The sequence below is a fragment of the Oncorhynchus mykiss genome, chromosome 23 (assembly GCF_013265735.2).
Source record: "Oncorhynchus mykiss isolate Arlee chromosome 23, USDA_OmykA_1.1, whole genome shotgun sequence".
Lineage (NCBI taxonomy): Eukaryota > Metazoa > Chordata > Actinopteri > Salmoniformes > Salmonidae > Oncorhynchus > Oncorhynchus mykiss.
In genome coordinates this window covers 48447997-48474473 of record NC_048587.1, presented here as the reverse complement: position 1 = coordinate 48474473, position 26477 = coordinate 48447997, and the positions used below count along the sequence as shown (strand labels likewise).

At 45.0% G+C, this 26477-nt stretch overlaps 1 protein-coding gene across 2 annotated transcripts in view; it reads left to right on the top strand.

The window, feature by feature from the left end:
- The window catches only part of LOC110503131 (delphilin), a 31888-nt gene that overhangs the window by 883 nt on the left and 4528 nt on the right, over positions 1 to 26477 (top strand). Inside the window, exons 1-10 of one of the 2 annotated variants that reach the window (XM_036960666.1) lie at positions 1 to 13; positions 10849 to 10952; positions 13004 to 13073; positions 13799 to 14122; positions 18445 to 18596; positions 20895 to 21214; positions 23301 to 24146; positions 24280 to 24367; positions 24878 to 24955; positions 26158 to 26354. The exon at positions 1 to 13 is cut by the window's left edge and continues 883 nt beyond it. In XM_036960666.1, the coding sequence (XP_036816561.1) occupies positions 1 to 13; positions 10849 to 10952; positions 13004 to 13073; positions 13799 to 14122; positions 18445 to 18596; positions 20895 to 21214; positions 23301 to 24146; positions 24280 to 24367; positions 24878 to 24955; positions 26158 to 26354 (2192 nt within the window). Of the gene's footprint in view, positions 14 to 10848; positions 10953 to 13003; positions 13074 to 13798; positions 14123 to 18444; positions 18597 to 19022; positions 19164 to 20013; positions 20112 to 20451; positions 20630 to 20894; positions 21215 to 23300; positions 24368 to 24877; positions 24956 to 26157; positions 26355 to 26477 lie in introns of those variants that run through there. The other variant, XM_036960664.1, reaches the window with a different exon arrangement.

Genomic DNA, 26477 nt, shown 5'->3' with positions numbered 1-26477 from the left:
AAGCCAATCAGAGGTTAGTATACTGTATGGCGTAGTTAGCTATGACTCCCACTCAGCTAAGAGAGAGAAGATTTAGGAGATTATGTTTGTGTGGTTGGAGCTGGAGATACTGAATGAATCACTAAATGAATATATATAATCACTGAATGAATATATATATATATATATATACAGTTGAAGTCAGTATTCTACATACACCTTAGCCAAATACATTTTAACTCAGTTTTTCACAATTCCTGACATTTAATCCGAGTAAAAATTCCCTGTCTTGGGTCAGTTAGGATCACCACTTTATTTTCAGAATGTGAAATGTCAGAATAATAGTAGAGAGAGAGAATGATTTATTTCAGCTTTTATTTCTTTCATCACATTCCCAGTGGGTCAGAGGTTTACATACATTATATTAGTATTTGGTAGCATTGCCTTTAAATTGTTAACTTCGGTCAAACGTTTTGGGAAGCCTTCAGGTTTGTAGGCGTCCTTGCTCGCCCACACTTTTCCAGTTCTGCCCACACATTTTCTATAGGACTGAGGTCAGAGCTTCGTGATGGCCACTCCAATACCATGACATTGTTGTCCTTAAGCCATTTTGCCACAACTGTGGAAGTATGCATGGTGTCATTGTCCATTTGGAAGGCCCATTTGTGACCAGGCTTTAACTTCCTGACTGATGTCTTGAGATGTTGCTTCAATATATCCACATAATTGTCTTTCCTCATGATGCCATCTATTTTGTGAAGTGCACCAGTCCCTCCTGCAGCAAAGCACCCTCACAACATGATGCTGCCACCCCCGTGCTTCACAGTTGGGATGGTGTTCTTCGGCTTGCAAGCTCCCCTCTTTTTCCTCCAAACATAATGATGGTCATCATGGCCAAACAGTTCTATTTTTGTTTCATCAGACAAGAGGACATTTCCCCAAAAAGTATGATCTCTGTCCCCATGTGCAGTTGCAAACCGTAGTCTGGCTTTTTTAGCAGTGGCTTCGGAGTTGTTTTGGAGTAGTGGCTTCTTCCTTGCTGAGCAGCTTTTCAGGTTATGTCGATATAGGACTCGTTTTACTGTGGATATAGACACTTTTGTACCTGTTTCCTCCAGCATCTTCACAAGGTCCTTTGCTGTTGTTCTGGGATTGATTTGCACTTTTCGCACCAAAGTACGTTCATCTCTAAGAGACAGAACGCGTCTCCTTCCTGGGCGGTATGGCAGCTGCGTGGTCCCATGGTGTTTATACTTGCGTACTATTCTTTGTACAGATGAATGTGGTACCTTCAGGCGTTTGGAAATTGCTACCAAGGATGAACCAGACTTGTGGAGGTCTACAATATTTTTCTGAAGTCTTGGATGATTTCCTTTGATTTTCCCATGATGTCAAGCAAAGAGGCCCTGAGTTTGAAGGTAGGCCTTGAAATACATCCACAGGTACACCTCCAATTTACTCAAATTATGTCAATTGGCCTAAGACATACAGTAGGCTCAGCTCTAAGACATACAGTAGGCTCAGCTCTAAGACATACAGTAGGCTCAGCTCTAAGACATACAGTAGGCTCAGCTCTAAGACATACAGTAGGCTCAGCTCTAAGACATACAGTAGGCTCAGCTCTAAGACATACAGTAGGCTCAGCTCTAAGACATACAGTAGGCTCAGCTCTAAGACATACAGTAGGCTCAGCTCTAAGACATATAGTAGGCTCAGCTCGAAGACATACAGTAGCCATGCTGGAAACACTCGGTTGGTTATTTTTGTTGAATATAAATACCATGCTAACCTAGCTAAGCGGCTAGTCATCAAGCTAACAAAGGTTGTCCCAGATGAGTTTTGCAATGGAGCCCTCTTGTCTGGAGAAGTAAATGAATGGTTCCAGCGCTGTAGGAGCTGTATCTACTACGCTTTGTTTCAGGGCAAACTGGATCACTCAGAGTTCCAATACGGCTATTGTTTGCTTGCCAAGGATTATAGGCTTGAGGTGGCTTCCTTGATCGCGCAAGTCGTGAAATGTTTACCTTTTCTCCGCCAGTGGCTGGACGGCGTTCGCACTTATTGGATGCATGTCCTTCTTGTTGTTTGTTGTTATCTGACTGGTTGGGGTTGCACAGAGTTCATTCGCCAGGGGAGCCATCTCCTACCTCTCCTCCCCCATATGATAGAGGAGTCGAAGGAGCACAGCAAGAGGAGTATGGCAATCAAAGATGGTCGCATGTCACGAGCCGTGGAAGCTAAAGGCAGCGGCCTCCCACAAAGCAGTCTACACTCCCAACGAGAGGCCCGGTGCGGATAAAAACAGCGAATAGTTTCACCATCCTGGAGCCTGATCTTCCTGCACCTTCGTCGCTGGGGGTTCCTGTGTCCTACTCCTACTCCTTCCCCTACGATTTTGAATTCAATGTCGGCAACCTTCCATCTCTGCTCTGGATCTAGTGGGGATTCTCTATCTGTCGTAGGCCTGCACCAGGCGCCGGGAGTTACGTGCTGAAGTTATCCTGCCTCTCGCCTGTCCTTAAAGGGTTCCCCGAATCTTGTGAAGCGAAGGAGGGGGCAGATTTCCTTGTCCTTCTCGCCAGCCGTGATTTTAGGCAGCTCCATGGTAAGAAATGTGACTGTTCCTGGTGCAAAAACAATGTCCTATTCCTGAGATTGAGTAAATCACATTACTAAACTGCTCGTGAATGTGCTATAGCAGGACATGGAAATCAATTCTATCGTAGTCCATGTGGCTTTTAATGACATTATGAAGGGCAGCTCTGAACAGTTGAAACTGGATTTTAAAGAGCTGATTGACTCTTTGCTAGACACTAATTAAAGACACATCCAATCTGGCCCTGTGCCCTCTCTGAATCGTGGCAGTGAACGCTTTAGCAGTATTCTTTATCTTCACAACTGGCTACATGATTATTGCAGCTCAATGGGTGTAACTTTTTTTGCCAGTTTTGATAACTTTTGGAAACAAAGCATATTTTATAAGGAGGATGGGATCCACCCAAATCATTTGGGTTCCTGGATCCTCTCACAACATTATAAGGCTGTGTTGAGACAATGACTTATCAATGACCCAAGCCCAGCTCAGTTAATCCCTACCATTGTGTCGCTGACTTGTCATAAGGCTTTAGCAAATAGACATTATACCAGGGGCGTTGGTAGACACAACGTAATGACCTAATTTATGTTCCTGTAACTTCCCTGAATGCCTCTGCTGATCCTGCTGCCATTGTATGCAGCAATCATGTACCTATGAACCAGATTCATGCTGTTATTCCTGAGGCAGTGTGCCCTAGTAGGAAGTCCACTGTGTGCAGCTCACCCTGCACTAACATAAATAACATGAGAATATCTACTTTGGCTAAGCTTCCCAGTAAAGCAATGAAAACAAGCAAGCATCCCAGAAAAGTGTTCAACATAGCCCACGTTAACACATGTTGTTTAAGAAACAAGGTTCATGACATTAATAACTTGCTAGTAACAGATGACATTCATATTCTGACTATCTCTGAAACTCACTTAGATAATACCTTTGATGATACAGCGATAGCAATACATGGTTATAACATCTACCGAAAAGACAGAAATGTCAATGGGGGCGGTGTTGCGGTCTATATTCAGAACCACATTCCTGTAAAGCTTCTCATGTTAAATACTGTTGAAGTAATATGGCTACAGGTTCATCTGCCTAACCTTAAATTACATTTTGGGAAAATAGGCAAACTCAGCTTAATCATTCATTGAATCAGATGGCTCATTCATCACAAAACCGACTGATATTGCCAACTACTATTTTTTCATTGGCAAGATTAGCAAACTTAGGCATGACATGCCAGCAACAAACGCTGACACTACACATCCAAGTATATCTGACCAAATTATGAAAGACAAGCATTATAATTCAGAGTTCTGTAAAGTGAGTGTGGAAAAGGTGAAAGAATTGTTGTTGTCTGTCAACAATGTCAAGCCACTGGGGTCTGACAACTTGAATGGAAAATTACTGAGGATAATAGTGGAAGATATTGCCACACCTATTTGCCATATCTTCGATTTAAGCCTACTAGAAAGTGTGTGCCCTCAGGCCTGGGGGTGGGCAAAAGTCATTCCGCTACCTAAGAATAGTAAAGCCCCCTTTACTGGCTCAAATAGCCAACCAATCAGCATGTTAACAACCCCTAGTAAAAACGTTTCTTCAAGTTTCTTCAAGTGCAGTCACAAAAACCATCAAGCGCTATGATGAAACTGGCTCTCATGAGGACCGCCACAGGAAAGGGAGACGCAGAGTTACCTCTGCTGCAGAGGATAAGTTCATTGTAGTCACCAGCCTCAGAAATGTAAGCGCAAATAAATGCTTCACAGAGTTCAAGTAACAGACACATCTCTACATCAACTGTTCAGAGGAGACTTTATGAATCAAGCCTTCATGGTCGAATTGTTGCAAAGAAACCACTACTAAAGGACACCAATAACAAGAAGAGACTTGCTTAGGCCAAGAAAAATTAGCAATGGACATTAAACCGGTGGAAATGTGTCCTTTTGTCACGTGTTCTCCCTCTCTGGCTTCTAGGTCACCAGGCTGCTCATTGTGGCGCAAACCTGTCCCCATTGTTACGTGCACCTGCGCATCATCAGACTCACCTGGACTCCATCACTTCCCTGAATGTCACTGCCTATGTTTCCTTCCCCAGGCGTTATTGTTTCTGTTTCAGTTTCATGTCTGTGCGTTGTTCGTGTCTCTTTGTATTATGTTGCGTTTGTTTATTAAAACACTCACTCCCTGAACTTGCTTCCCGACTCTCAGTGCACATCGTTACACCTTTGGTCTGGAGTCCAAATTGGAGATTTTTTGTTTCATCGCTGTGTCTTTGTGAGAAGTGGTGTGGTTGAACGGATGACCTCTGCATGTGTATTTCCCACCGTAAAGCATGGAGGTGGAGGTGTTATGGTGTGGGGATGCTTTGCTGGTGACACTGTCAGTGATTTATTTAGAATTCAAGGCACACACAGCATTCTGCAGCGATACGCCCTCCCATCTGGTTTGGGCTTAGTGGGACTATCATTTGTTTTTCAACAGGACAATGACCCAACACACCTCCAGGCTGTGTAAGGGCTATTTTACCAATAAGCAGAGTGATGGAGTGCTGCATCAGATGACCTGGCCTCCACAATCACCCGACCTTAACCAAATTGAGATGGTTTGGGATGAGTCAGACCGCAGAGTGAAGGAAAAGCAGCCAACAAGTGCTCAGCATATGTGGGAACTCCTTCAAGACTGTTGGAAAAGCATTCCAGATGAAGCTGGTTGAGAGAATGCCAAGAGTGTGCAAAGCTGTCATCAAGGCAAAGGGTGGCTATTTGAATAAATGTTGATTCGTTCAACACTTTTTTGGTTACAACATGATTCCATATGTTATTTCATAGTTTTGATGTCTTCACTATTATTCTACAATGTAGAAAATAGTAAACATAAACAAAAACCCTTGAATGGGGCTCCCGAGTGGCACAGCAGTCTCAGTGCAAGAGGCGTCACTACAGTAACCTGGTTCAAATCCAGGCTGTATCATATCTGGCCATGATTGGATCACATTTGGCCATGATCGCACAACTGGCCCAGCGTCGTCCGGGTTTGGCAGGGGTAGGCCGTCATTGTAAATAAGAATTTGTTCTTAACTGACTTGCCTAGTTAAATAAACATTTTTTTATTGTAGGTGTTCTAAAACTTTTGACCGGTAGTGTGTGTGTTATATTGTGTTTAAGTAAAGCCAGTGTGTTTATGTATGTGGATGACTCAACACTATACACGTCAGCAACTACAGACTGAAATGACTGAAACACTTAACAAAGAGCTGCAGTTCGTTTCAGAATGGGTGGCAAGGTATTAGTTAGTCCTAAATATTTCTAAAAATACAAGTATTGTATTTGGGACAAATCATTCACTAAACCCTAAACCTCAACTTAATCTTGTAATAAATAATGTGGAAATTGAGCAAGTTGAGGTGATTAAACTGCTTGGAGTAACCCTGGATGGTAAACTGTCATAGTCAAAACATATTGACACAACAGTAGCTAAGATAGGGAGCAGTCTGTCCATAATAAAACACTACTCTACCTTCTTAACAGTACTATCGGCAAGGCAGGTCCTACAGGCTCTTGTTTTGTTGCACCTGGACTACTGTTCAGTTTTGTGGTCAGGTCCCACAAAGAGGGATTTAGGAAAATTCCAATTGGCTCAGAACAGGGCACCACGGCTGACTCTTGGATGTACAAAGCGAGATAACATTAATAATATGCATGTCAATCTCTCCTGGTTCAAAGTGGAGGAGGGATTGACTTCATCCCTACTTGCATTTGTGAGAGGTATTTATATGTTGAAAGCACGAGCTGTCTGTTTAAACGACTAGCACACACCTCAGACACCCATGCATACTCCACAAGACTCTTCACAGTACTACATAGAGCAATGACTATATGTAACTCAATTCCACATCAGGTGATGCAAGCAGTAAAATTTGATTTACGAAACGGATAGAAATGCACCTTATGGAACAGCGTGGACTGTGAAGCAACACAAACATAGGCACAGACACATGCAGACACACACATGATAACATACACACTATACATACACGTACACATAGATTTTGTGTTGTAGATATGTGGTAGTGGAGTAGGGACCTGAGGGCACACACTTACTGTGTTGTGAAATCTTGTAAGGGCAGTCTTGTAATGTTTTTAAAATGGTATAACTGCCTTAATTTTGCCGGACCGCAGGAAGAATTGCTAATGGGGATCCATAATAAATACAAATACAAGTACATACAGTATGCTCAGCTCTAAGCCATACAGTAGCTCAGTTTATCTGCTGTAGCAGCCTGGTCTCATTGACTAGACGTAACATAGTAAATGTAAATCTTTGACACTCAAATTAGTATGATATGTTACGTTTGGTATTGTTACATAAGACAAGCAAAAAACAAAAGTACGGTGGTTGGTCAGGGTGGATGAGTTGATGTATAACACAAACGTCTAGCACGAGTTCAAATCTCATCACAGACAACTTTAGCATTTTATCTAATTAGCCATTTTTCAACTTCTTACTACTCTTTAGGTACTTTGCAACTACTTAGCATGTTAGCTAACCCTTCTCCTATTGCTAACCCTTTTATCTAACACTTCCCCTAACTCTAACCCTAACCTTAACCCTTTTAGCTAACCCTTCCCCTAACCTTAACCCTTTAACCTAACTCCTAAACTTAACACTAACCTTAACCCTAACCCCTAACCCTAACCTCTAGCCTAGCTAACATTAGCCAGCTAGCTAATGTTTTGTTACGTTTGGAAGTTTGTGACATATAGTATGTTTTGCAAATTCGTAACATATAATATGAATTGTAATTCATAGCATGTCATATGAAATGGATTATTAAATTAATACATACCATACGAAACGTAACATATCATACTAAATTGAGTGTCTTGGATTTACATACAGAATAATACAAAATGCTATGACAAGTTCAAAATCTGTTGTTCTGCCCCTGAACAAGGCAGTTAATCCACTGTTCCTAGGCCGTCATTGTAAATAAGAATTTGTTCTTAACTGAATTGCCTAGTTAAATAAAAGTTCAATTACATTTTTTAATAAAAAAAAAAAAATGAGACCAGGTTGGATGTAGGGTTAACATTGTCACACCACTCCATGCCAGTTTTACAGATATACTTTATGCTAGACTCCAGCCCATGTTTTACCAACAGCCCTCCCTACTCCTTCTCGCTGCCCATGGCCAGTGTTATTCCAAAATGCTGCTCATTAGGATATGTCCTGTGTAATCACCTTGACAGCTCATATACAGTAACAGTAAGAGACAGCCCATGGTATTAGATAGGAGATTAGCTGTGCCTCTGATTAGCATAGCCTCCATCACATGTAGGACAGACAGGAACCTGCTTGTACAGTCGAGATCTCTCACTGACCTGCTGCCAGGCTCTATCAAGTGGAACTAATTGATACACTATTGTTTATGGTAAACTGCCTCTCGAGGTATAAGGTTTCAAGTCAGTATGGTAAAGTAATATTCAATATTGAATTTTCAAGTGATGATAGGTTATTTGATTGATTGTTCATTGGATCATCCACATCACATTTTCAGTATTCAGCTCCTCTTCTGTGCTGTTTCTTGGGTTATGGTATTGATGTATAGAAGTACTAATGCTAGATGGGGAGAGAGGTTAAAGATCTGTTTTCTTCACCTTTTCTAACTCTCCAGTCTCTTATATCCAGTGCTTTGCAGTGCTGAGCCTACCCTCTTACTCTGTGCCTCTTATTACCATTATTATTATTATTATTATTACTCTAAAACCCCATTAGAATTTTTCTCATCTGTCCCCATATCACATAACAAGCATAAAGATGATCAAATAATGGATTTTACCGGTCTCCTCTCTGCTTCTTGTTCTGCTTTATGGACCTCTGTTTATATCTTACCATGTTGCCTTGAGTAGTTTCCATGGCAACTGTGATATCTCCATCCCAGTCGTTGATGGTTCTTTCTTTTATTGTTTTATATTTGGTTGCATTCACGTTACATAAGACACAGATGAAATGGGAATAATAATATGAATTGATTGCTAGTTACTGTTGAGAACGCTATTCAAAATGTCCAGTGGTACTTCATAAATACAGTTGAAAGCTGTTGACAGCACGTTGATGAAACGCCCAGTGGTACTTCATAAATACAGTTGAAAGCTGTTGACAGCACGTTGATAAAACGCCCAGTGGTACTTCATAAATACAGTTGAAAGCTGTTGACAGCACGTTGATAAAACGCCCAGTGGTACTTCATAAATACAGTTGAAAGCTGTTGACAGCACGTTGATAAAACGCCCAGTGGTACTTCATAAATACAGTTGAAAGCTGTTGACAGCACGTTGATAAAACGCCCAGTGGTACTTCATAAATACAGTTGAAAGCTGTTGACAGCACGTTGATAAAACGCCCAGTGGTACTTCATAAACACAGTTGAAAGCTGTTGACAGCACGTTGATAAAACGGCCAGTGGTACTTCATAAATACAGTTGAAAGCTGTTGACAGCACGTTGATAAAACGCCCAGTGGTACTTCATAAATACAGTTGAAAGCTGTTGACAGCACGTTGATAAAACGCCCAGTGGTACTTCATAAATACAGTTGAAAGCTGTTGACAGCACGTTGATAAAACGCCCAGTGGTACTTCATAAACACAGTTGAAAGCTGTTGACAGCACGTTGATAAAACGCCCAGTGGTACTTCATAAACACAGTTGAAAGCTGTTGACAGCACGTTGATAAAACGCCCAGTGGTACTTCATAAACACAGTTGAAAGCTGTTGACAGCACGTTGATAAAACGCCCAGTGGTACTTCATAAATACAGTTGAAAGCTGTTGACAGCACGTTGATAAAACGGCCAGTGGTACTTCATAAATACAGTTGAAAGCTGTTGACAGCACGTTGATAAAACGCCCAGTGGTACTTCATAAACACAGTTGAAAGCTGTTGACAGCACGTTGATAAAACGGCCAGTGGTACTTCATAAATACAGTTGACAGCTGTTGACAGCACGTTGACAAAACGCCCAGTGGTACTTCATAAACACAGTTGAAAGCTGTTGACAGCACGTTGTTAAAACGCCCAGTGGTACTTCATAAACACAGTTGAAAGCTGTTGACAGCACATTGATAAAACGGCCAGTGGTACTTCATAAATACAGTTGAAAGCTGTTGACAGCGCGTTGATAAAACGCCCAGTGGTACTTTATAAATACAGTTGAAAGCTGTTGACAGCACGTTGATAAAACGCCCAGTGGTACTTCATAAACACAGTTGAAAGCTGTTGACAGCACGTTGATAAAACGCCCAGTGGTACTTCATAAACACAGTTGAAAGCTGTTGACAGCACATTGATGAAACGCCCAGTGGTACTTCATAAACACAGTTGAAAGCTGTTGACAGCACGTTGATAAAACGGCCAGTGGTACTTCATAAACACAGTTGAAAGCTGCTGACAGCACGTTGATAAAACGCCCAGTGGTACTTCATAAATACAGTTGAAAGCTGTTGACAGCACATTGATAAAACGCCCAGTGGTACTTCATAAACACAGTTGAAAGCTGTTGACAGCACATTGATGAAACGCCCAGTGGTACTTCATAAACACAGTTGAAAGCTGTTGACAGCACGTTGATAAAACGGCCAGTGGTACTTCATAAACACAGTTGAAAGCTGCTGACAGCACGTTGATAAAACGCCCAGTGGTACTTCATAAACACAGTTGAAAGCTGCTGACAGCACGTTGATAAAACGCCCAGTGGTACTTCATAAACACAGTTGAAAGCTGTTGACAGCACGTTGATAAAACGCCCAGTGGTACTTCATAAACACAGTTGAAAGCTGCTGACAGCACGTTGATAAAACGCCCAGTGGTACTTCATAAACACAGTTGAAAGCTGCTGACAGCACGTTGATAAAACGCCCAGTGGTACTTCATAAACACAGTTGAAAGCTGTTGACAGCACGTTGATAAAACGGCCAGTGGTACTTCATAAACACAGTTGAAAGCTGCTGACAGCACGTTGATAAAACGCCCAGTGGTACTTCATAAATACAGTTGAAAGCTGTTGACAGCACATTGATAAAACGCCCAGTGGTACTTCATAAATACAGTTGAAAGCTGTTGACAGCCCATTGATTAAACATTAAACATCATTACACAATAGTGTTAGTAATGTAGTTCCTGAATATTACAACTACATTGTTACAACCATATCTTCTACTACTACAACAATTTATACAAATATCTGTCAGAAACTAATAAAGACTTTTTAATGTTTCCTCAGCCTCCGTGCTCCCCCCAGGACAGTGAGGGTTTACAGAGGGAAGAAGAGTTTTGGGTTCACCCTGAGAGGCCATGCCCCTGTCTGCATCGACTCTGTCATCCCAGGTAAGTGATGACGCATCACATTACACTTCTCTATGTACTGTGTTGAATAGCACTGTATTGTCCTGGAGGAAATGGGAAGAGAGCCTGTGACGCGAATTCTTCTTTTGGACGTTAACAAGGCAACAGTCCATCTTAACTCCTCCTCCACATTTACTGGATTGGTTGAACATTGCAGAAGAGACCCTCTCAACGCTTTTTTCTTCTTGTCAAGACCAGTACGGATGGAATCTAATTTCAGACCAGTATGTAGGGGTCTAGTTTCAGACCAGTATGTAGGGGATCTAATTTCAGACCAGTATGTAGGGGATCTAGTTTCAGACCAGTATGTGGGGGATCTAGTTTCAGACCAGTATGTAGGGGATCTAGTTTCAGACCAGTATGTAGGGGATCTAGTTTCAGGACAGTATGTAGGGGAACTAGTTTCAGACCAGAATGTAAAGAGATCTAGTTTCAGACCAGTATGTAGAGGATCTAGTTTCAGACCAGTATGTAGAGGATCTAGTTTCAGACCAGTATGTAGGGGATCTAGTTTCAGACCAGTATGTAGGGGATCTAGTTTCAGACCAGTATGTAGGGGATCTAGTTTCAGGCCAGTATGTAGGGGATCTAGTTTCAGACCCGTATGTAGGGGATCTAGTTTCAGGCATTTATTTTAAGCCTGCTATGTTAGGTTAGTCTTTTGTGTTTTTTTTTTTTTTTAAGGGGCCGTCTGAGGCGATAAGGGGAGTTTCAGGAATTCTAAAAGAGATTGAGATTAGGATGAATACATGGATTGATGTGGATGTTGCTGTGATGGAGAGATGTTCTGTTGTAATTTTACATGCATGGTTGTACCAGAGTGTTATAATAGGGGGTTTACCGGATGCTCCTCTTTGTCGGAGCTGAAGAGGGGGAGGAGTGAGTGTGTGTGTGTGTGGGGGGATGACGCCGTTCACCCACTCCAGATCTGAGCAGAGGCCAGAAGTAAGTTACTCACTGACTCAGTGGGCTAGGCCTTATGAGGACTGCTGCTGTGGGTGGATGAGATGAGATCGGGATGTACAGGCAGGCGTCCACACAAGCATCCATAAGAACCCACTGTCTCATGTCAGAGAGCCTGCGTGGCCCTGTGGTACAGTACACCTACCAAACATGGATAATATTATGCTTCATTGGTTCCCAAAGGGCTAACAGCATAACCCAATACATCAGACAAAACATGGTACATAAAAACAACAGCAGTCAAATACCACATACTGATTTGATTAATGGTGCTAATATAAATGTTATGTTTTGCATATCATATGGGTTATGTGTCTTCTCTCTGATTCTCATTCCCCTGTCTCTCTTACTCTCATTCCCCTGTCTCTCTGACTCTCATTCCCCTGTCTCTCTGACTCTCATTCCCTTGTCTCTCTGACTCTCATCCCCCTGTCTCTCTGACTCTCATCCCCCTGTCTCTCTGACTCTCATCCCCCTGTCTCTCTGACTCTCATTCCCCTGTCTCTCTGACTCTCATTCCCCTGTCTCTCTGACTCTCATCCCCCTGTCTCTCTGACTTTCATTCCCCTGTCTCTCTGACTTTCATTCCCCTGTCTCTCTGACTCTCATCCCCCTGTCTCTCTGACTCTCATTCCCCTGTCTCTCTGACTCTCATCCCCCTGTCTCTCTGACTCTCATCCCCCTGTCTCTCTGACTCTCATCCCCCTGTCTCTCTGACTCTCATTCCCCTGTCTCTCTGACTTTCATTCCCCTGTCTCTCTGACTCTCACCCCCCTGTCTCTCTGACTCTCATCCCCCTGTATCTCTGACTCTCATCCCCCTGTCTCTCTGACTCTCATTCCCCTGTCTCTCTGGCTATCATCCCCCTGTCTCTCTGGCTATCATCCCCCTGTCTCTCTGGCTATCATCCCCCTGTCTCTCTGGCTCTCATCCCCCTGTCTCTCTGGCTCTCATCCCCTGTCTATCTGACTCTCTGGCTCTCATCCCCCTGTCTCTCTGACTCTCATTCCCCTGTCTCTCTGGCTCTCATCCCCTGTCTATCTGACTCTCATTCCCCTCTGTCTCTTCAGACAGCCCCGCTGAAGACTGTGGTCTCAAACCGGGCGACCGCATCCTTTTCCTCAATGGGCTGGACATGAGGTACATAAACCTGTTATAGCTTTACCTTAAGATGCACACAGGACAGTGAGTCAACATGATGAGTTTCAGGTTTTAATGTCACATGCACAAGTACAGGGAAATGCCTTCCTTGCATTAACCCCAACAATGCAGTTATCAATAACAATGTAAAACTAAAAATAACAAAGTAGAACAAAAATAAACAAGATATAAAAAAGAAGAAATAAGAAGAACACGATAAAGTAAGTAAGTAAGTATAATATATACAGGGTCAGTTCCAGTAGCATATTTACAATGTGCAGGGATACTGCAGTGATAGAGGTAGATATGTATAGGGGTAAGGTGACTAGGAATCAGGATATATGGTAAGTGGACTGGTGTGTGTCTGTGCTCACACAGATGCATGGATGTGTGTGTAGAATGGAATTTGAGAAAATGACTGTAGGAAGTCCTTTCACACCCTTTAATGTCCTTATTATTCCATTTGATTCTGAACATGAAGTGTAGGAGTGAACACAGCCTGGGTGGAATCATCGCCCATAGCACAATATCACCCACAGTATCAACCCACAAATACTTCATTATACCACCCTAGTAACCATGTAATACTAGGATTTACATGGTGAGTAGTAGAGCGCACTACTGAATTCTGTAGTTAGTAACTCTCTATACCTTTCTGTAGGAGCTGGTCCTATGACAACATCATTGCCGATTGTAGTAGTGAAAGTGACTGTGTGTGCCTTCAGAAACTGTTCCCATGAGAAGGTGGTGTCCATGCTGCAGGGCAGTGGGGCCATGCCCACCCTGGTGGTGGAAGACGGACCCTCTGGTTACTCCCACTCTGACCAGAGTGACCAGGAAGACTCTCCCACAGGCCTTGCCCCTGCCGTGGCCCCCAGGTCCCGCTCCCGCTCCCCGGTCCCCCTCTGCTCCCTGCAGTGGGTGGCTGAGATCCTACCCCCCAGCATCAGGGTCCATGGTCGCACCTTTAGCCAGCAGCTGGATCATCTCCTGACGGTGCAGGAGAGATACACCATCTGCAAGTCCCTGGAGACCTTCTTCCAACAGAGGTGTGTGTGTGTGTGTGGGGGGGTATGTTTTGGAGGATGGAAAAGGAGTGAGAGAGAGAGAGAGAAAGAGGGAGAGAGAGATAGAGGCCTTTTATCTCTCCAAATGACAGGAAGGATGATATATTTGTTTGAAATGCGTCAAACATCAAGGGTAAATATGACATTGATTTGATGTTTACCTACCCTAGAGGGGATTTACAGAAACATCTTTACATGATCTGACATGTCCCTAACAAATAACACACCTACCCTTTAACAATATGCTTTAATCCTAATATGGTTCATTACATCTCATTACATGCACTACATGTAAATTATATAATGATATACATTATATAATGGTCAACTTGTCTAATCTAAAGCAATACATGTTATTTTACAGAGAACAGAATCAGAGTCACCAAGACAAATTCCCTATCAACATTACTGAATAGCAATAAACCTTTTCGAAAGTATGATTTTCTTTTGATACTTTTATTTTAGCATGTTTGCGAAAGTCAACTCGCACCCCTGAACGTGCTTGTCACGATCGTCGTAAGGAGCGGACCAAAATGCAGCGTGGTATGTGTTCATGATGATTTTTTAATTAAAGAAAGCACTGAACACTGAATACAAACTATACAAAGCAATAAACGAATAACGACCGTGAAGCTATAATGAGAACTGTGCTGACACAAGCAACTAACATAGACAATCACCCACAAACAAACAGTGAAACCCAGGCTACCTAAGTATGATTCTCAATCAGAGACAACTAATGACACCTGCCTCTGATTGAGAGCCATACTAGGCCAAAACATAGAAATCCCCAAATCATAGAAAAACAAACATAGACTGCCCATCCCAACTCACGCCCTGACCATACTAAATAACGACAAAACAAAGGAAATAAAGGTCAGAACGTGACAATACCCCCCCCCCCCCCCCCCCCCCCCCCCAAAGGTGCGGACTCCGGCCGCAAAACCTGAACCTATAGGGGAGGGTCTGGGTGGGCGTCTGTCTGCGGTGGCGGCTCTGGCGCGGGACGTGGACCCCACTTCAACACAGTCTTTCTCCGCCTCATTGTCCGCCTCCGTGGCATCCTAAACACGGCGACCCTCGCTGCCGACCTCGGACTGGGGACCCTAGAAATGGGTCCCGAATGGACGGGAGATTCCGGCAGCGCCGGGGTGAAGGATGATTCCGACGGCGCCGGACAGGCGGGAGACCGGAGGGCTGGTGCGTGGAGGTGGTACTGGATATACCGGACCGTGCAGGCGCACTGGAGCTCTTGAGCACCGAGCCTGCCCAACCTTACCTGGTTGAATGCTCCCGGTCGCCCTGCCAGTGCGGCGAGGTGGAATAGCCCGCACTGGGCTGTGCTGGCGAACCGGGGACACTATGCGTAAGGCTGGTGCCATGTATGCCGGCCCAAGGAGACGCACTGGAGACCAGATGCGCAGAGCCGGCTTCATGGCACCTGGCTCGATGCCCACTCTAGCCCGGCCGATGCGAGGAGCTGGTATGTACAGCACCGGGCTATGCACCCGCACTGGGGACACCGTGCGCTCCACAGCATAACACGGTGCCTGCCCGGTCTCTCTCGCCCTCCGGTAAGCACAGGAAGTTGGCGCAGGACTCCTACCTGGCTTCGCCACACTTCCTGTGTGCCCCCCCCAATACATTTTTGGGGCTGACTCTCGGGCTTCCATCCACGTCGCCATGCTGCCTCCTCATACCAGCACCTCTCCACCTTCGCCGCCTCCAGCTCTTCTTTGGGGTGGCGATATTCTCCTGGCTGTGCCCAGGGTCCTTTACTGTCCAACTCGTCCTCCCATGTCCTTTCCTCCTTGCGCTCCTTGCGCTGCTCCTGCTGCCGCTGCCTGTCACCACGCCGCTTGGTCCTTGGTTGGTGGGTGATTCTGTCACGAGGTACTGTCACGTTCTGACCTTTATTTCCTTTGTTTTGTCGTTATTTAGTATGGTCAGGGCGTGAGTTGGGGTGGTTATTTGTTTATTGTTTTTGTACAGTTTACTTCGTGTTTTTTGTCATCTATTAAATGATGCATTCACACCACGCTGCGCTTTGGTCCGCTTCTTACTACGATCGTGACAGTGCTACCAGGTGCATGGAGAAAACAAGTTTTCTTAATGAGAAAAACAACTCCAGCCTACTGATAGGAGTTGAGTTGTATCTCATAGAATGACTTGTACCTCCCTGTAAAATACCCTTATGAAACGTTCCATTCAGTTCTTGGAAGCATCAAGATTACCAGTGTGTGTTACGGTGCGTGAATGAGGACCCAAAAGCGAATCAACTTAAACAGAGCTTCTTTAATTACCAAACATAGGTAGGCACAGACGGACCGGCAGATTCCGACAGGACAAGACAAGGTTACAGCAAACATGACGACAGTCTGGTTCAGGCATGAAACACAACAAACAAGAATCCGACAAAGACAGGAACAAAAACAGAGAGAGATATAGGGGACTAATCAGAGGGAAAAAGGGAACAGGTGGGAAAAGGGGTGACGAGGTGGTTAGGAGGAGACAAGGCACAGCTGGGGGAAAGAGGGGGAGAAAAGGTAACCTAACAACGACCAGCAGAGGGAGACAGGGTGAAGGGAAAGGACAGAGACAAGACACAACATGACAGTACATGACAGTGTGCTTCAGTTTTATTTATTTTCATTTTAACATGTTTTAAAATACTTTTATTTTAGCAACAAAACTGACAGATTTTGAGATGTTCAGAAGTGTCTAAAATGGCAGCTCTGCCCTTGTATATATAGTGGGGCAAAAAAGTATTTAGTCAGCCACCAATTGTGCAAGTTCTCCCACTTAAAAAGATGAGCGAGGCCTGTAATTTTCATCATAGGTACATTTCAACTATCACAGACAAAATGAGAGAAAAAAAATCCAGAAAATCACATTGTAGGATTTTTAATGAATTTATTTGCAAATTATGGTGGAAAATAAGTATTTGGTCAGTAAGAGGCTCCTCTGTCCTCCACTCGTTACCTATATTAATGGCACCTGTTTGAACTTGTTATCAGTATAAAAGACACCTGTCCACAACCTCAAACAGTCACACTCCAAACTCCACTATGGCCAAGACCAAAGAGCTGTCAAAGGACACCAGAAACAAAATTGTAGACCTGCACCAGGCTGGGAAGACTGAATCTGCAATAGGTAAGCAGCTTGGTTTGAAGAAATCAACGGTGGGAGCAATTATTAGGAAATGGAAGACATACAAGACCACTGATAATCTCCCTCGATCTGGGGCTCCACGCAAGATCTCACCCCGTGGGGTCAAAATAATCACAAGAACGGTGAGCAAAAATCCCAGAACCACACGGGGGGACCTAGTCAATGACCTGCAGAGAGCTGGGACCAAAGTAACAAAGCCTACCATCAGTAACACACTACGCCGCCAGGGACTCAAATCCTGCAGTGCCAGACGTGTCCCCCTACTTAAGCCAGTACATGTCCAGGCCCGTCTGAAGTTTGCTAGAGAGTATTTGGATGATCCAGAAGAAGATTGAGAGAATGTCATTTGGTCAGATGAAACCAAAATAGAACTTTTTGGTCAAAACTCAACTCGTCGTGTTTGGAGGACAAAGAATGCTGAGTTGCATCCAAAGAACACCATACCTACTGTGAAGCATGGGGGTGGAAACATCATGCTTTGGGGCTGTTTTTCTGCAAATGGACCAGGACGACTGATCCGTGTAAAGGAAAGAATGAATGGGGCCATGTATCTTGAGATTTTGAGTGAAAACCTCCTTCCATCAGCAAGGGCATTGAAGATGAAACGTGGCTGGGTCTTTCAGCATGACAATGATCCCAAACACACCGCCCGGGCAACGAAGGAGTGGCTTCGTAAGAAGCATTTCAAGGTCCTGGCTCCAGATCTCAACCCCAAAGAAAATCTTTGGAGGGAGTTGAAAGTCCGTGTTGCCCAGCAACAGCCCCAAAACATCACTGCTCTAGAGGAGATCTGCATGGAGGAATGGGCCAAAATACCAGCAACAGTGTGTGAAAACCTTGTGAAGACTTACAGAAAATGTTTGACCTCTGTCATTGCCAACAAAGTGTATATAACAAAGTATTGAGATAAACTTTTGTTATTGACCAAATACTTATTTTCCACCATAATTTGCAAATAAATTCATAAAAAATCTTACAATGTGATTTTCTGGATTTTTGTTTTCTCATTTTGTCTGTCATAGTTGAAGTGTACCTATGATGAAAATGACAGGCCTCGCTCATCTTTTTAAGTGGGAGAACTTGCACAATTGGTGGCTGACTAAATACTTTTTTGCCCCACTGTATATGTTCAGGAACGTGGACACCCTGATTGTTGATGTGTTCCCGGTGTTGGACACTCCAGCCAAGCAGGTGATCTGGCAGTTCATCTACCAGCTGTTGACCTACGAGGAGCAGGAACACTGTCAGAGCAAGATTTCACGCTTCCTTGGTTTTAAGACTGCAGGTGGGTCAGCTAGCCGTTAGCCACATCTCTCTGCCTGCTTGGAATAGGTCTGTTGTGGGTGAGTGAGTTGAGTTAGAGGTAGGGTCTTGGTCTGGTTATGCTCCCAATGGTTTAGATTTGCATAATCGTTTGTCTTCTCTTCCAAAGTGGGTGATTGCTTTTCATCTTGAGAGACAAGGCTAAGACAGCTAGATATTACCATGACAAGAACTGACGACTAGAGGATATGTTTATTGTTCAGTGGGTGTTTGGGATATTCTGAGATGTTTCCTTTTGTCATTCTAATTCTTTCTAATTCAACTCTCTCTTTCTGTTTGTGTGTGTGTGTGTGTGTGTGTGTGTGTGTGTGTGTGTGTGTGTGTGTGTGTGTGTGTGTGTGTGTGTGTGTGTGTGTGTGTGTGTGTGTGTGTGTGTGTGTGTGTGTAGCAGCAACAGAGCCAGAGCCAGGTGCAGGACAGGAGCACCATAGGAGGAGCAGCTCAGTGCGTGTGTCAGGCACCTCCTACAGAGGCACCGTACGGGAGAGGAGCTCTGATGACTGCATCATCAGAACACACCTGGGAATGGGTACTAAACTGATCAGCTCCTTATCCTTAATTGGAAGGGTTTCCTCTCAACCATTCACTCCTGGACTGATGGTTCACCTGCTGCTGTTAACAGAGAGCATACACTGAATATACAGAACACTAGGAACACCTGCTTTTTCTATGACATAGACTGGCCAGGTGAATCTAGGTGAAAGCTATGATCCCTTATTGATGTCGCAATCAGTGTAGATGGGGAGGAGACAGGTTAAAGAAGGATTTTTAAGCCTTGAGACAATTGAGACATGGATTGTGAATGTGTGCCATTCAGAGGCGAATGGGCAATACAAAATATTTAAGTGCCTTTGAATGAGGTATGGTAGTAGGTGCCGGGCGCACCGGTTTGTGTCAAGAACGGCAACGCTGCTTGGGTTTTCACGTTCAACAGTTTCCTGTGTGTATCAAGAATGGCCCACCACCCAAAGGACATCCAGTCAACTTGACAAGACTGTGGGGTGCAACTCAATATTAGGAAGGTGTCCCTAATGTTTGGTATACCCAGTGTATATCCAAGCCTAGTATTGCATTTATCCCATCTATACTCTCATAGGGCCAAATCTTAACTTGAGAAATGTATACAGTAACTTGGAATTTAGCACAAACTACACATTGACGCCAATGGGAGATTTGTGCAGAAATTCAAGTTACGGGGTGTAGCATACAGTAGATCTCAAGTTAGGATCCAGACCACAGTTATCAGTCTCTGTTGCTTCTCCATGCTGTTAACTACATTCTGATGCTTCCTGCTGTCTCCTGCTGTCTCCCCTCCTCTCTGGGCCTGAGAGGAGGAGGATGATCATGAATGCTTGTCCCTGTCCTTCATGTGGACGCAGGGATTCATGTGGCTGCACCAGGGAGTGGGAGTGGGACACCCGGAGAGAGACAGTGTGGAGACGGCACCTCCTTCCCAGAATCCCCTGACCTGAATCACGTGGGTATAAAACTGCAACACAATGCTCAGCCATATAGAGCCAGCAGTGCTAGTTATGTGTGTACGCCAGAGCCAGCTTTTTATAAAGATGCTTTTACCAGTGCTTTTGGAATCACTTTATCTGGACGTCAGCTCATGAACCGTCTGAAAACATTAATATAGTTATGTTAACGTTTAAAGCAAGACAAATAGGAGGCATGTTGTTGAGGATTTTTACTCAAGGTAAATAATGGTTAACAAACTATCTAGTTATGATTCATAAAGTGTTTATGAGCAGACCTTGTGATAAAGAGTTCCCAGTGCTTTGTGCTAACAGCCTGCTCACACCTACGACCCCTAGATGTCAGGAGTGTACACGGAACTGGAGAGTGTGTTCACAGGGAAGAGTGCCGTGAAGGCCATGCAGCAGAATCACAGTCGCTGCTCTCCACTGACCCAGCCTGACCGAGAGGAGCTGGGACAGACTGACGCCTATGGCCAGTCTCCAGCTCGCTCCTCTCTCAGTCAAGGTAGCACAGGTAACACAGACATACACACACACACACTGTCGACACGGCAACCACTTGAAGCCAATGGTCCGTCAATTGTAAAGATAACAATAACATTGTCATAAATGTTGTCATTCATACTGACTTCAAGGATGACAAATAAGATAATTTAAGATGGAACCCATTTTGTTTAAAGGGACGTTTTTAGTCACAAAGTTTAAAGAGACTTATTTAGTCACAAAGTCCACTGTTAGACATCTTTGAAATAATGGAGCGTTTCTTTTCCCCTCCTCAGGGAACCGTAAATCAGGTCTGTCTCTGACATGGAAGGAACCTCTGCCCGACCCTCTGTATGAGTTCTACCACGGGGGAACCATCCCCTCTCCGGGCAGCGCTGACTCCAACCCCTATGTGAGCCTGGAGAGCCCGCCTCCATCCCCCCAGAACTCTGACGACCCCACCAGCCCCCTGTCCAGACGCAGGAAGCTTTTCACCTTCTCCAGACCCCCCCGGAGCAGGGACACTGACAAGTTCCTGGACGCTCTGAGCGAACAGCTGGGACACCGTGTCACTCTGGTGGAAGACTTCCTCCCTGGAGAGAATGACTATGAGGAGGTGAGAGACGGAGACAGTATATGAAGAGATAGTCACTATGAGGGGGTGAGAGACGGAGACAGTACATGAAGAGATAGTCACTATGAGGGGGTGAGAGACGGAGACAGTACATGAAGAGATAGTCACTATGAGGGGGTGAGAGACGGAGACAGTACATGAAGAGATAGTCAATATGAGGGGGTGAGAGACAGAGACAGTACATGAAGAGATAGTCACTATGAGGAGGTGAGAGATGGAGACAGTATATGAAGAGTTGGGCACTATGAGGAGGTGAGAGAGCCACTGTGGGCCCAAACACACAAAAAAAGCAGAAAAAAATACATATTGAACAGAACACACATTAGGTTATTGTGACACAGCCAGTTGGGTCACTTAGTTGGGTTGTTGATGCTGGGTCATTGAGCCATGACCCACCAGGTCAGATCTGAAGACTAGAGGTGTGGCTTAGTGGGTGAGGCTTTCAAATAGTTATTTTTGGCCACCCATGAGAGTAAATATCATTCCGGTTCATGTTGTGTTGTACAGTATTGTCATCACATGTTAAGGTTGAGCACTGAGCCTTTTGTACTCTTACACAAGAGTATGATATGCCTATAACCATATCCCAATGTAGGGAGAGTTACCACGTTATAATATTGAAATAATAATGTTTTTACATTATATTAAAATATCTAATTAGCAAAGTTATTGAAGGAACATTTTCATTTTATCACGATGTTCGTAATAATGATGGTCGGACCAAGGTGCAGCGTACGTAGAGTTCCACAGACTTTTAATTTATAAAGTGAAACTTAAGCAATTACAAAACAATTACAAAACAACAATAAAGAATAAACGAACCATGACGACAATGCTGTGCTAACAGGCAACTAAATATAAACAATATCCCATAACCCACAGGTGGAAAAATGCTACTTAAATATGATCCCCAATTAGAGACAACGATAACCAGCTGCCTCTAATTGGGAATCATACAAATCACCAACATAGAAAATCAAACCTAGAACCTCAGAAAATATAAACTAGAACAAAAACCCCTAGTCACGCCCTGACCTACTCTACCATAGAAAATACAGGTTTTCTATGGTCAGGACGTGACAGTACCCCCCCCCCCCCCCCCCCCCCCCCCCCCCCCGGGACGCAGTACCCGCTCATCATCAAATGTATTTATAAAGCCCTTTTTACATCAGCCGATGTCACAAAGTGCTGTACAGAAACAGTCTATGTTATGGAAAGAGCAGGTGTCCTTAATGTTTTGTACACTCAGTATATGTTGTGTCCAGCCATGGACCCAGGCTGTACACTGTGCCTGGACTGGACCTAGGCGCAGGGGAATGCTCCCCCCATGGAGCGGGACTGGACGCTATGCCTGGACTTGGCACCAACGTCGAAGAAGACTCTGGCCTTGGAGCTGGACTGGACGCCGTGCTTAGACTGGGCATCGGCGTTTGCTCGTTTTTTTGTTTTGTTCTTTAAAGTTTTCTATTCCAAAATAAAGTATGGAAACATACCACGCAGCATCTTGGTCCACTCCTTATAACGATCGTGACATATTTGCAGTGTACAAACTTAACATGATGAACAGGAACAATATTTACTATCACGGGTGGCTAAGAATACCTATCTGCAAGCCCAGCCACCAATAGGCCACACCCACTGAAAATAACATGATCACCCAAATATGACCCAACATGTGTTCTGTCCACTATTTACCCAGCACTGGGTGGTTATTAACCCAGCATTTTTTTAAGTGTACCAGATCAAATTCATTGAGTGCAGAAACAGTCATGTCCAACAAGTTATTCAATTATCTACAGTACAGTATAAGAATTCTGATGTTTACTAACATGATACAGACGGTACAGTAAATGTAGTTGTTATTGCGTGAACAGATATTTATGGGGATGGTTTCCATGGTTTCTGAAGAAAAGCAGTGCATATGAATAGGAAATTATTACATGCATTATCGCTGTACAATGAAGGTTGATTATAAGGTGTGTCTGAAGAATGGTTACAAGATGTAAAATAGATGACATGGTGAGTCTGATTAGAAGGTGTGAGACTGATGATTATCTGCTGTGTCCAGATGAGTTTCCAGGATGAGCAGGAGGTGAGCTACCTCCCCCGCCAGCTGAGCAGTGCCAGCAGTGAGGACATCAGCAGCAACGATGAGGCCACCTCCCTCACCTACTCCTCCGGGTCAGAACACATCCCCATCCCCCCACCCCCGCAGAGCGCCCCGCCACCACCGCCCTTGCCCACCCCCTTACCCCCGCCACCCTTCGGCTTCTCCGACCCCCTCCCCATTACCCCTGTCCTCTCCCACTTCTCCCCCGAACACATCCCCCGGGCGCGCATGTCCTTCCAGCCGCAGCACCCCATCATCCCCCCTCCCCCGCCTCCTCCACGGGCCTTCATGTACAACAGGCCGTCCCTACACAAGGTGCTGCCAACCAGAGATGAGCTACAGGGCTGTGTCCACCACCAGGCTACTCAGATGACTCTCCCCCTGGGCCCTCGCTACTCTCCCCAGCCCTCTCGCCCCAGGAACCTGCCCCGCCAGGCCAGCCAGCCTCAGCCCCTGACCCAGCCCATCCTGTGTCCCCAGCCCTCCCCTCAGCCCAACAGGCAAAGCCAGCTCGCCCTCCAGAGGCACCACCAGCTTCACCACCAGCCCTACCAGCCCCAGCTGAGCCACAGCCTTCCCCCTAAAGCCCCTCACCTGTCCCAGCCCCAAAGTCACCCTCCCCAGCCCCCTCACTCACAGACCTATGAGACCCCCATCTCAGTGTCAGAACTCCAGAAACACAAGGTCCCCCCACCACCCCCTCCACCACTGCCGCCCCCCTGCGAACCGCCTCCGCTGCCCAATTCCAGTCCCTGTGCTGGGGACACCAACCACATGAGTGTGAAGAGACTGCGCTGGGAGCAGGTGGAGAACTCTGAGGGAACCATCTGGGGACAGGCATGTGTTGAGTCTATTGTACTAACCCTGAACCTGGATTCAGTACTGTTTGTTGTTGTTAAGAAATGTATTGACAGGTGAGATACTTTGTCTGCTTTAGCTTGGAGAGGACCCCGACTATGACAAACTGAGTGACATGGTGAAGTATCTCGATCTAGAGATGCATTTTGGTACCCAACGGAGTTCCAGTAAGTTTTTATTCTGATCTCTTCATCAAACATCTCATCTCATAGTCATATCATATCATGTATTCATATCACTGGTTCTGTTGATAACATTTTTAAATATTGTCCTTATACCCTCATAGTCAGATTGTGTATCTTTATTTAACAGGGAGTCCCATTGAGACCAAGGTCTCTTTTGCCAGGGAACACTGCATATAATTATATAACAATATAATTATTTGGTTTCATAGCTGTGGAAGAGTACATTGCTTTCATTAATTCAACATGACTTGTTTTGTGTTTCATGGTGTCAGTGTATTGCTGATTTTCCATGTTGTTCTTATGCCTTCACAGCTCACCAAGTTGTCCCATGGAGTCTATTCACCTGCTCATAAAATGCATTCTCCATAAAGCACCACCTACCATCCCCTCTCTTCTCTCATTACCCGTCCACCTTTAGTGCCTGTTTCCAACCCTGGTGCCTGGAGAGCAGCATCCTTACACTGTGATTAAATGTGTCAGTCTCTCTTCCAGAGCCAGCCTTCCTGCCCGAGAGCTTTAAAAAGAAAGACGTGGTGGAGATTCTGTCTCATAAGAAAGCCTACAATGCCTGTGAGTATGACCCTGGCCTTGGTCCCCAGGGATCTGAACCATGACTGTCACAATCGTTAGAATGAGTGGACCAAGGTGCAGCGTGGTAGGCGTACATTTTACTTTATTAAATGAACACCGAACAAAAACAACAAAGTACCAAACTAAACGTGATCCCTAGGGATCTGAACCATGACCCTGGCCTTGGTCCCCAGGGATCTGAACCATGACCCTGGCCTCTGTCCCCAGGGATCTGAACCATAACCCTGGCCTTGGTCCCCAGGGATCTGAACCATGACCATGGACTTGGTCCCCCTAGGGATCTGAACCATGACCCTGGCCTTGGTCCCCAGGGATCTGAACCATGACCCTGGCCTTGGTCCCCAGGGATCTGAACCATGACCCTGGCCTTGGTCCCCAGGGATCTGAACCATGACCCTGGCCTTGGTCCCCAGGGATCTGAACCATGACCCTGGCCTTGGTCCCCAGGGATCTGAAACATGACCCTGGCCTTGGTCCCCAGGGATCTGAACCATGACCATGGACTTGGTCCCCCTAGGGATCTGAACCATGACCCTGGCCTTGGTCCCCAGGGATCTGAACCATGACCATGGCCTTGGTCCCCAGGGATCTGAACCATGACCCTGGCCTTGGTCCCCAGGGATCTGAACCATGACCCTGGCCTTGGTCCCCAGGGATCTGAAACATGACCCTGGCCTTGGCCCCCAGGAACCTTTATCTCAATGATTTGAATGTACTCTCTAGTCTATTCAGGTGACTCTGAGATTCAAACACAGGTGCTCTGATTTCTACAGAAACTTGTTGTTTATCAATGAAAGTCTGTTTTTATTGTATATGACTGTTTTGTGTGGACCCCAGAAAGAGTATCAGTTGCTAATGTAACAGCTAACGGGGTCCAAATAAACAATTTTAAACTGGGTGGTTCAAGCTCTGAATGCTGATTGTCTGACAGCTGTGATATATCATACCCGTATACCACGGTATGACAAAACATTTATTTTACTGCTCTAATTACGTTGTTAACCAGTTTATAATAGCGATTAGGCTCCTCTGGGGTATGTCCTATATGACCAATTGACCAATAGACCTCCACCTTGCGTTGTGTCTAAGAACAGCCCTTATCTGTGGTATTTTGGCCATATTGCCTTATTGCTTAAATAAACCTCTCCTCCATCCCTTTATTCCATGCCTCCTCTACCCAGCCATCCTGATCGCCCACCTGAAGCTGTCTCCAGGTGAGCTGCGCCAGGTGCTGATGACTATGAGCACAGACAGACTGGAGCCGGCCCACATCAAGCAGCTGCTGCTCTACGCCCCCGATGACCAGGAAGTCAAACAGTACCAATGCTTCGACCAGAACTCCGCCAAACTCAGTGACCCTGACCAGTTTGTCCTGCAGGTAACTGAGACACTGTTGTGTCAATGTTTCCCAAATGGTGGGTCGGAACCACATATTGGCCCAGCCAGTCCCTCTAGGCCAGGGATCATCAACTAGATTCAGCAGCAGACCGATTTGGTTGGG